The 12,071-nt window shown below is 41.8% G+C and overlaps 1 protein-coding gene across 7 annotated transcripts in view; it reads right to left on the reverse strand.

Annotated features, from left to right (window-relative positions):
* PHF6 (PHD finger protein 6) overlaps positions 1-12,071 on the reverse strand; it is a 60,241-nt gene that overhangs the window by 34,216 nt on the left and 13,954 nt on the right. For all 7 annotated transcript variants that reach the window (XM_036305001.1, XM_036304998.1, XM_036305000.1 and 4 more), the window contains 2 exons: positions 1,525-1,658; positions 1,212-1,255 (listed from right to left, as the gene is read on the reverse strand). In XM_036305001.1, coding sequence (XP_036160894.1) covers positions 1,212-1,255; positions 1,525-1,658 — 178 coding nt within the window. The remainder of the gene's footprint in view (positions 1-1,211; positions 1,256-1,524; positions 1,659-12,071) is intronic.

A 12,071-nucleotide genomic window follows, 5' to 3' on the forward strand; every position in this document is an offset into this window, starting at 1 on the left:
CACTGATAATTAGGTAAATCTTTTCTTTAAAAAATATTTTTTATTGATTTCAGAGAGGAAGGGAGAGGGAGGAAAGAGAGATAGAAGCATCAATGATGAGAGAGAATCATTGGTTGGCTGCCTCCTGCTCGCCTCACACAGGGGATCAAGCCTGCAACCCAGGCATATGCCCTGACCAGGAATTGAACCTGTGACCTCTTGGTTCATATGTTGTGTGCTCAACCACTGAGCCATGCCAGCTAGGCTGGGTAATTCTTTATAAAGAAACAACTTCCTAAAACAACAGGCTCAAACTATTCTAATTCTAAGCAACACGTTCTAGGAAACTTAAAAAAAAAACAAAACACTTTGAAGATCATTAATCTAAATGGAAGGATAGAACAATATGAGATGAAATTTAAGCCTTTTTATATTACACTAGAGGCCTGGTGCATGAATTCATGCATGGGTGGGGTCCGGCCGGCCCACCCTGATTGGGGCCGATAGGCCGGGCCAGCCAGGGGAGGGAACACAGGAGGTTGGCTGGCCGGCCCCATCCCCTGGTCGAACTCCGGGCAGAACTCCTGATAGAGGGGACAATTTGCATATTAGCCTTTTAAAATATAGGATGTAAAAGTGTTAAAGCCACCTGTTTGAAAAAGTTTAAAACAAGTGAGAATTCAATTTGAGAACTTTCCCATACCTTTTAAAAACCAAGTATAACTTGGCTAACTTTACATAAAAATAATTAACCCGGTCTTGTATAAATTTAAATAAAAAGAAACTATAAAGTAATTTTAGGTTTATATTTAAAACTTGATTACTTCTTATCAACATGTCTGTATTAAAAAAAAAAAAAGTACTACAATGTAAATAAAAATTTAACAGAAAGCCCGGTGATGACAAAATGTACTAGTATCCTCAGTTCACATTTCTATATTAGACAGTAGGCCAATTATTAACTATAATCCACTAAAACATTTATATAAACACAGAAGTCCCTAACCATTAGCTTCATTTGATTAACTCTTTACAAAAACTTTAAGATAAAGTTTTTTAAAAAATTAAGATCTTTTTCACTATTGTACATTAGTTTATCCTAATGCTTTTCTTAATTCTTCAAAATGTATTCAATATTGAGGTACATCCAATGGTAAAAGTTAATAAAGTATAATTTACTCATATTTTACTCAAATTTCTGCTTGCAATTGACAATTGACTGAATGACGTACCTTCAGAGTTATGTGCAGTTTTCTTGTGTTTCCTGCAATAAACCCTATAAAAATGAAGAAATTAAAAATTATCAAGCAAACAAACTAAACCCATTTTTCAAATTTAAAAAATGAGGAATACACTTTACCCCAATTACAAGCTAGATTCCCAAAACCTTACTATTAAACTTTATATGCCATTTCACTAAGCATTAAATTATTTACCGAAAACACTCTTTACGATGATGAAATATTTTGAAATGGGGAAATTTTTTTAAAAAGCCTAAAGAAAGTATAACTGTTAAAAAATTTTAAAGAGAAGTTGAATAATTACATGTAAATTCCTTGTGAAGGTTTTTCTCGTATTTGAGCTTTATCATGCAATGCACAGTGGTAGTGGTACGTCCTGTGACATGTTTTCACATCACAACCAATTGTTGCTCCAGGACAATGGCACAAAGAACACATCTACAGCAAAACAATAAAATATTATTAGTGTGTGATTTTGCTAAGGCAGTGATATCAGGTTAGAGGCATATTAATCTCTGTCAAGGAAAACAAATTGGTTAATGAAAAGTTGTGTAACTTAATGCTATTTTTCTTGGGTTCATGCCAAGAAGTAATTCGAATACAATTCTACCAGGGGTGCTTTTTTCCCATGTTAAACAATAACAAAATTAATGGAATATTAATGTCTATTGTTTCACTGTGGTCAAGAGAAAATTTGAAATGTTGCAGATAAGGGATGTAAACTGTATAGAATTAAGAACTATTCACAATCCAGATCTTCCTAGAAATGTAAATTATAATTGGTGAAAATGCCTCATACCAGAAAAAAATTTCCTTTATATTTCCACATAATCAATGAGAATCTTTGGGAAAAAACAACCTTCACATACTATTTGGGAACCTGGTAAAATCAATTTTAAGTGAGGGAAGGAAAGAAGACAAAAAGAATTAGGTAGATTCTAAATACCTTAAGCTCTAAAAATATTTTGTGATGTAATCTGTTACTTACCTCTTGCATTATGAATTCAAACAAATAGATAAAAGAACAGACTCTTTCAACATATTTTAATATACCTTACCTTATGACTTTATTGAATAACTCATATTGTTTAACTAGCTCATGATCTAAAACTAGGAAAAATTATTTTTAAAAAGTAGCATAACAATTATGTAACAATGATTGTTAGTGGTTTGATTAACATATCACCATATATTGTGCAGAGTGGCCTTTTGATAAGACTATCTTCTAAGCCATAAATGCCATGCCAAAATAAACTCATAATAAGGTAAATCTTAAAAACTGCTCATTTGTTTTTAAATTGCTAGATACCTCATTCAAAACTGTCCTTATTCCTTTTTATTCATTTTAACATAAATAACATTTACCATCCTAATTTTAGATTACTTGCTTTAGATTGCTTTAGATTACCCTAAAGCAATTTGATTTACCAAGAGGCTAATATAGATTCCAATAAATTTTCTTGTAGTGCTCTAAGCAAGTCAAACACTCAAAATATTTTTCAAGCTATCATTCAAAAAATACTCATATATAAGTCAGAAACAGAAACATTCTCAATACAGGTACTTCCAAGAAAACATGAGGGCCAGTGTCAATTATTAATACTAGTGAAATACTCCACTTCCTTAAATAAATATAGAAACTTTTAGTAAATTACATTTCCTTTTTTAAAATATATTTTTATTGATCTCAGGAAAGGAGAGGGAGAGTTAGATAGGAACATCAATGATGAGAGAGAATCACTGATGGGCTGCCTCCTGCATGCCCCCCACTGGGAGTCGAGCCTGCAACCTAGGCATGTGCCTTGACCAGGAATCAAACTGTGACCTCCTGATTTATAGATCAGTGCTCAAACACTGAGCCATGCCGGTGAGGCAAGTAAATTACATTGCTAATCAAAACACATAGACTTATTATAGAAATTTTGGAAAACACAAAAGAGCACACACAAAAGATGAAAAATCACTCATACCAATCAAGCAGAGATTCTCTTTAAGTGTTGACTGCTTATGTGAAAGTATTTTCCATGTAATTTTGTATGTACCATTTTGCAACCTGTTTTTTTTCCCCGTTTTTTTTGCAACCTGTTTTTTTTAACCTAATAAATCGAACATTACCCCATTTCATTAAAAACTCTACTGCAAATAGTTCATCTTGAAATTACATCTAAAATGAGTTTGCATAAGTACATTTTGAAAAATGTATTAAATTCAATTAGCAGGCAAAAATGAAAGGAGAGATATTATTAAAAACTAGAGGCCCAATGCATAAAATTAGTGCAAGGAGCTCAGCCCCAGCCATCGAGGCAGCTGCCTTTGCCTCAGCCCCCGCTGTCATGGCTTCATCTGGAAGGTCATCCAGAAAGATGTCTGGTCTAATTAGCATATAACACTTTTATTATCACAGATTGTACTAGGGGCCCGGTGCACGAAATTCGTGCACTGGAGTGGGGGGGGGGGGCGGTCCCTCAGCCCAGCCTGCCCCCTCTCACATTCTGGGAACCCTCAGGGGATGTCCTACTGACAGCTTAGGCCCACTCCCTGTTCCTCTTGGGGAGCCGGCCTAAGCCACAGTCTGGCCTCCCTTTGTGGGAGGCGACTGGGCTGATCAGGGGAAGGCACCAGCCCCATCACCCCACTGCTGCAGCCACTGCCAGTCACCGCAGCCACCAAGGTGTTTTTATCAACACAGACTCCAGTCCCTTCACTATGAAAAAATGACAACTTTCTTTAGGCATTTTCAAGATGTGTCTTTCATAGGATATGACATTTCTTTCTTTCTTATTTTTTTTTATCCTCACCTGAGGATATGTTTCCATTGATTTTTAGAGAATGTGGAAGAAAAAGGGAAAGACAGAGAGAAACATCAAAGTGAGAGGAACACTTTGATTGGTTGCCTCCTGCATGAGCCCTGACCTGGGCCCCAGCCAGAGAGGAGCCTGCAACCTAGGTAAATGCCCTTGGTCAGAATTGAACCTCGACCTTGCGATCAGCAGGCCGACGCATTATCCACTGAGCCAAACCGGCTAGGGCAGGATATGACATTTTCAAGATGTGTCTTTCATAGGATATGACATTCCAGCAGCGGACCTTCATTTTTTTCTCCAGAAGTGTGGTGGAAAGACCCTAGATCACCTTTTTGGATTCTTATTACCCAAGTTACTAAGAATATTACCAGTGGCATACAGGGAACTTAGCCAATGAGCGGTCAGAAAAGGTGTTTCCTCTGTAGTTCACTCCGATCGCCGGCTCCGCCCCTGCCCAGGTCTACAGCCTCTGGCTGAGGCTTCAGGCCTGGACAGGGGACCCCCAGCTCCCTCTGATCGCGGGCTCCGCCCCTGCCCAGGCCTAACGCCTCTGGCCAAAGCGTTAGGCCTGGGCAGGGGACACTTAGCTCCCTCCGATTGCCAGCTCTGCCCCTGCCCAAGCCTAAGGCCTCTGGCAGAGGCGTTAGGCCTGGGCAGGGGCCCCCTCGGCTCTGATCGCAGGCTCAGGCCCTGCCCAGGAGCCCCCTAGCTCAGGCCCTTCCTAGGCTGCTCAGGGCCCACACGTGACCTACCTCGGAGTGACCTGGGTGCCCGATGATGTTCCCGGGACCCAGGCCACTGGGCACTTTTGTATGCAAATTAACCACCATCTTTGTTGGACTAATTTGCATACTCTCCTGATTGGCTGGTAAGCATAGTGGAGGGACAGTCAATTTACATGTTTGTCTATTATTATAGACTAGAGGCCCGTTACACAAAGAGATTCGTGCAATAGGCCTTCCCTTCCCCTGGCTGCCAGCTCCAGCCAGAGCCTTCAGTCTTCGCTGCTCCAGTCGGAGCCTTCAGTCTTCGCTGCTCCAGCCGGAGCCTTCAGTCTTCGCTCCGCCACTTCGCGCCTACGTATGCATATTAACCACCATCTTTGTTGGGTTAATTTGAATACTCTCCTGATTGACTTGTGAGCGTAGTGGAGGGACGGTCAAGTTACATGTTTGTCTATTATTAGGTAAAAACAGTATATTGTGATCTGGATTAAAAATGGCAGCAAAGTAGAAGGATGCTGCAGGGACATGCTCCCAGGAACAAGCTGGAATTACAACTGAAATATGGAAAGGCTTCCTGATTAATCAATGGAAAACTCACAGGAGAGAACCCTGATACCCAAGGACTGAAGGTGGAGACCACATAGAGACTGGTAGGAGGGGCGGAGGCGCAAAAGGGCTGGCTGGGCACCCACAGACAGCAACTGAAGTCCTGGAGAGTTATCTCAGTTGTGGGGGTTGCCATTGAGATCTAATCCCAAAGCGGGTTCCTCAGTAGAGAGCACCAAGCTGAGGAGGGTACTCACATAACATCTAGCTGTAAAAAGCTGTGGAGTGCTGTCTGCCAGGGAGTGGCAGCTGAAAGTTCGGGCACCCTCTTAAAGGGCCAATGCACAAAAATTCCCAGTGGAGCCACCCACCTTGTGCTCTGGCAGAGGGAGGGTGAAGTGGACTGGAGCTGTGAGGGCAGAACCCAGGACTGGGAACTCGGAGGATAGAGCTCAGAAGGCAGATACCCCAAGTTTCCTGGGCCGAGTCATTCCCTCACACAGCAGAGGACATCTTTCCCACATAGACATCTACCTTGCCTGGGGGAAAGGCAGTCAATACACCCTATTGGAAAACACCTTGTCCTGAGGCCACTTAACAGAGTAAAAGTAACAATTAGCCTCCAGGCAGAGGCAACTGCCCCACCCTATTGAAAAAACTCTTGCCACACCTAGGGACTACTGCCTGGGGGCAATTCAAGTCTGAATCCTATTAATCTGTAGGCAGAGGTGGTCTCTGGAGGCTGAGTCTTAGCCTGATCCAATTAGTCAGAAACAGCCTTTAATACTGTCCTGCACTAGAGATTGAGAGGTGTAGAGCAGGGGTCCTCAAACTTTTTAAAAAGGGGGCCAGTTCACTGTCCCTCAGACCGTTGGAGGGCCGGACTATAGTTTAAAAAAAACTATGAACAAATTCCTATGCACACTGCACATATCTTATTTTGAAGTAAAAAAAACAAAACAGGAACAAATACAATATTTGTATTTGCATGTGGCCCGCGGGCTGTAGTTTGAGGACCCCTGGTGTAGAGGAACTACCTAAAACATAGTCACAAACCCAAACAGACAACCAAAATAAGGAAACAAAGAAACAACCCCCAAATGAAAGAACTAGAGAATTCTCCAGAAGAGATAAATGAAGCGGAGATAAGAAATTTATCTGAAACAGAGTTTAGAATAATGATCTTAAAAATGCTGAACAGTATGAAAAAAGATATAGTAACTATAAAAAAGAACAGTCTGAGATAAAGAATGACATAACACAAATAAAGAACACATTGGAAGGAATACACAGCAGATTAGGGGAAGCTGAGGATCAAATCAGTGAATTAGAAGACAGAGTTGAAAATATCACTCAATTAGAGAACCAAAAAGAAAAAAAAAACAATTAAAAACAGAGGACAGCTTAAGGGAGCTGTGGGACAATGTGAAACGTAACACTATTAGAATAGTAGGTGTGCCAGAAGAGGCAGAAAGGGAGAAAGGAATAGAGAAGGTGTTTGAAGAAATAATGGTAGGAAACTTCCCTAACCTGGTAAAGGAAAAAGTCACACAATTTCAGGAGGCACAGAGAACCCCAAACAAGAAGAACTCAAACAGACTCATGCCCAGACACATCATAATTAAAATGCCAAAAATTAAAGACAAAGAGAGAATCTTAAAGGCAGCAAGAGAAAAGAAAACTGTTACCTACAAAGGAGTTCCCATAAGGCTGAAACCTGATTTCTCATCAGAAACTCTACAGGCCAGAAGGGAATGGCATGAAGTACTCAAGGTAATGGAAAGCAAGGATCTGAGACCAAGATTACTATATCCAGCAAGGCTATCATTCAAAATAGACAGTCAAATAAAGACCTTCCCAATTAAAAAAAAGGCTAAAGGAGTTCATCTACCCAAAGTATAACCAGTTAACTACAGCAACTTAGGACTGATACTTTTTTTTAACTGAGAAGAAGATTGCCACTTTTGTGAATTTCTCTCAAGGAAGAAAAAAGGAAGACATACCAATAAAAATGTTTTCAGAGAGTGAAAATTCTTTTCAAGTTTAGGAGCAGGAATTTTTCTCAATTAGAATTTATAGGATCTATTTTATACAACATTCATAAATAAACAAATACCTTCTTGCATATGAAATTCTGGCAAGGTACTAAAAAAATAGCAAAAATTATCCACAATAAAACTATAAATTTTAAATCTGTTTGTGTACCTATGAATACAAAATGGGAACATAATTATTACCTATAAGTCTACTATGTTATATTCCAACCCCTGAAATAATTTTTCCCCCAAACGCCTATGGGACTTAAGATACAGTATTCATGTTGGCTCTTATCATTTTACTTCCACATATAGCTTATTATCTTTATAAATATATAGATTTCTTCCATTAATTGTGTCTAGACTGGATTTTTTGGAAGACTAACACTGTTCCTTACAAAATAGTTAATTTTAAGCTTACTCTGTTATTGAAGATTTTAATATCTTAAGGCAAATCTTTTCTCATTCAAAAAATTGTTATATCTAGACAATCAATGGTGGAGATAAAATATAATAGTACTAGAGGCCCGGTGCACAAAAATTTGTGCACTTGGGGGGGAGGGGGGTCCCTCAGCCTGGCCTGTGCCCTCTCGCAGTCTGGGACCCCTCGGGAGATAACGACCTGCTGGCTTAGGCCTGCTCCCGGGTGGCAGAGGGCAGGCCCAATCCCTAGGTGCAGCCCTTGGTCGGGCTCAGAGCAGGGCCGATTGGGGAGTTGGGGCACTGCCCCCTGTCATGCACAGAGCAGGGCGGATCGGCAGGTTGCGATGCCACCCTCAGTCACGCTCAGGGTAGGGCCGATTGGGGGGTTGGGGCACCACCCCCTGTCACACTCAAGGCAGGGTCGATAGGGAGGTTGCGGTGCCACCCCGTCACGCACAGAGCAGGGCCCATCAGGGGGGTTTGGGCTCCGTACCCTGTCACACACAGAGCAGGGCCCATCAGGGGGTTGGGGAGCTCTCCCCTGTCACACACAGAGCAGGGCCGATCAGAGAGTTGGGGCTCCGCACCCTGTCACACCCAGAGCCCGCAGGGCGATCAGGGGTTTGGTCGCTGCCCCGTCATACTGATCCCGGTGCTGGGAGGCCTCGCTGCACCGCTGATCCAGGGGCCAGGACGCCTCTCGGCTCCCCTGATCCCGGGGACAGGACGCCTCTCGGCTCCGCTGATCCAGGGGTCCTGAGGCCTCTCAGCTCTGCTGATCCCAGCCGGGAGGCCTCTCGGCTCTGCTGATCCCAGCCGGGAGGCCTCTCGGCTCTGCTGATCCCTGGCCGGGAGGCCTGTCGGCTCCACTGATCCCAGGGCCGGGAGGCCTGTCGGCTCCGCTGATCCCGGGTCCCTGAGGCCTCTCTGCCCTGCCGCTTCAGGGCTGTTTGGCTTCGCTCTGCTTGGAGCCTGAGTATGCAAATTAACCGCCATCTTTTAGCTTCTATAATTGAAACATTGTATCTTTTGGAGTTGTTGCTTCAGGAGCTCAGAGCCCCTCAGCTGCAGAGGGGAACCTTGGCTTCCTCCATCGCTGGGGTAACCAAGCCTCCTGTTCTCAGCTGCCTGGCTGCCGGCCACCATCTTGGCTGACAGTTAATTTGCATATCTCGCTGATTAGCCAATGGGAAGGGTAGCGGTTGTACGCCAATTACCATGTTTCTCTTTTATTAGTGTAGATAGATTTCTTCCATTAATTGTGTCTAGACTGGATTTTTTGGAAGACTAACACTGTACCTTACAAAATAGTTAATTTTAAGCTTACTCTGTTATTGAAGATTTTAATATCTTAAGGCAAATCTTTTCTCATTCACATTTCTAATACCTGCAGATTTGGCATAATTATCTTCAGGTATGCCTGCAAATATTTAAACAGTCTGATCTAGGATTTGGAGAAGAACAATCAGTTGAAGCGGCACAGAATGAGTAGAGGCAAGAATATTTGGGGGGAAAGATTAGCTCTGTTAATAAACAAGATCAAAAATAAGGAAGAGAGCCCTAGCCAGTTTGGCTCACTGGATAGAGCGTCGACCTGGGGACTGAAGGTTCCCAGGTTCGATTCTGGTCAAGGGCGTGTACCTTGGTTGCGGGCACATCCCCAGTGGGGAGTGTGCAGGAGGCAGCTGATCGATGCTTCTCTCTCATCGATGTTTCTGACTCTCTATCCCTCTCCCTCTCTGTAAAAAATCAATAAAAAATATATTTAAAAAAAATAAGGAAGAGATAAAGATGTTGGGAAACCAGATATGTGGAACATTATGGAAAATACAAAAAAAGGACTTTATTTGAATAATAGGAAAATGGGGACCTCCACCACAGCAAGGTAGCAGTTGGTGGGACCTGAGTAATGTTATCCTGTATTCCACTTTACATAAAACATTTGACCTCCAATTTGTCACAGACCCTGGTGAGCCCTCAGCAGAATGACTGTTGGTTGCCATTTAATGTCATGCTTGCACTTTACCCATGGCTCTCTCAAATGTGGAAAAAGGAAAGTTAACCTGACAGAAACATGTTTTTCAAAAACAATAGTGGACCCCTTCCTTCCTGAGAAAAGGTCTGTCCCACATACCTAATATTTACTGAGGGCTAATTTCCTGTCCCCAATATAGGTATGTCAATTCTTAGCTTATCCTGCTTGTATCCTCAATTTTAAGTTCTTGATTTAAATAGAGGTAAAAATTTCTTCGTTGATAATTTGTTTTACTCCTCTATTCAGTTTGCTATCTAGTAGACCTAGTAAATCTCAGTAATCAATTACCTCTTCCAACATGGGGAAAGTGTAAGAAAAGGTCCCATTATTTTATTTCAGATGTTTGAATGTCATCTTTATATTATGGTTAGAATCTATACTATCTTTATTTATAAATAAAATTATATATATTTAAGGTATACAACATAATGTTCTTTTTGGGTGCTTTAGTTTGGTCAATCCTCACCTGAGGATATTTTTCCATTGATTTTTAGAGAGAGTGGAAGGGAGGGGGAGCAACAGAGAGAGAGAAGCATAGATGTGAGAGACACATCAATTGGTTGCCTCCCACATGTGCCTGGAACCAGGGCAGGGTCTGATCCTACAACCAAGGTACGTGCATGCTCTTGACCAGAATCAAACCCGGGACCCTTTAGTCCAAGGGCTGACACTCTATTCACTGATGCAAACAGGCTAGGGCACATGATGTTTTACTATACATATACATAGTTGAAATGATTATTACAGCCAGGCTAATTAATGTCCATTTCTTTATATAGCTACCATTTCTTGGTGCATGTGGTGAAAGCACCAGAAAATCTACTCTCAGCAAATTTCCAGTATATAATATAGTATTATTAACTACTGTCATCATGCTCTATGTGAAACCTCTAGACTTATTCATCCTACATAATAGCAACTTTATAGCCCTTGACCAACATCTCCCTAGGTTCCTCATCTCCCCACCACTGGTAAACACTGTTCTGATGTCTGAGAAGCTGTACTATGTTAAGATTAGGTTATGCCACATAACCAGAGTCTTAAGGAGCTGAGCCACTCATGAAAGACGAACCAAGTCACGCATGAGAGGAGATAACAGAAACTGAAAGGACCATGACTTAGCTAAAAGTCCCACAGGGGCCGAAGGCTGGGACATACCTGCTCCTCAGTCAATTGAACCAGGCAAGAATTGAAATTCAGTTTGCAAAAGGAAGAAGTCTTAAGGAATAAAAGGAAAAATACTGCTTTCTCAGTAGCTAAGGAAAACTCATCTAAGACCACAGATAGATATAAAGTAAAACTAAAATAAGATCAATATCTTCTAGAATAGGGGAAAAGAGAAGGCTCTTGGGGAAAAGCCGAAATCTGATGGCTAGATAGAGTCAAGGGAGAGAGGGCTCTCTAAGATTTAGATTTGCCCTGTTTAATTGCTGTATATCTATGATATACATCAGTAACTGACCACAGTATATAGATATAAATTCTCACAGCTAAGTAGTTACTGCTCTCAAGACACCTGTTCCAAGAAAATGGCTACAAATGTTCAGAGAATGTTCTTGAATCTGAAGGCAAAGAAAAAATACCAAAAGTGCTTGGAGTTGGAAACAGGGTACATAGGATATTTTTATAGGAAACGAGACAAAAAGTGAGAGCAGTTAACCTTACACTGGTGTTTGTTTTTAATAAAAGCAGCACAGTGTAGTTGGGGCAAGTTTTCAGAGCTGCCTAAAAATGCTCTTAACTCCGGGTTTATTGCTTTATTTATAGTAATACCTCACATATCCAACACAGAAAACAGAGTAAGTTCTGAATTATCTAGTTAACTGACAGTTATCCCATTTATTTGTTAAAATTTTCTAAAAGTAATACCATTTCATGGGAGGGTAAAACATGATCTTATAACCATTTCTGGTTTATCATTATAGCTACAATCCTATCTAATAATAGACAAACATGGTAATTGACCATACCTTCGCTACGCCTCCCATTGGCTAATCAGCGTGATATGCAAATTAACCACCAACAAAGATGGCGAATAATTTGCATACTGCAGGCAGGGCGGGACAGCGCCATCCCGCCTGCCCTGCCACCATCTGGGCCTGCTATCTGCAACCCAGGGCGGCAGGCGTCCCGTGTGCGACCAGACCCAGGGTGGCCAGGCGGGGCAGCGAAGGCTTGAAGGTGGCTCCGGCCGGAGCGAAGGCCTGGGTTCCAGGTGCCGGAGGAAAACCAGTGCTGGCAGCCAGGGGAAGGGAAGGCCTATTGCACGAATCTTTTCGTGC

Source organism: Myotis myotis, unplaced genomic scaffold, assembly GCF_014108235.1.
Source record: "Myotis myotis isolate mMyoMyo1 unplaced genomic scaffold, mMyoMyo1.p scaffold_m19_p_4, whole genome shotgun sequence".
Lineage (NCBI taxonomy): Eukaryota > Metazoa > Chordata > Mammalia > Chiroptera > Vespertilionidae > Myotis > Myotis myotis.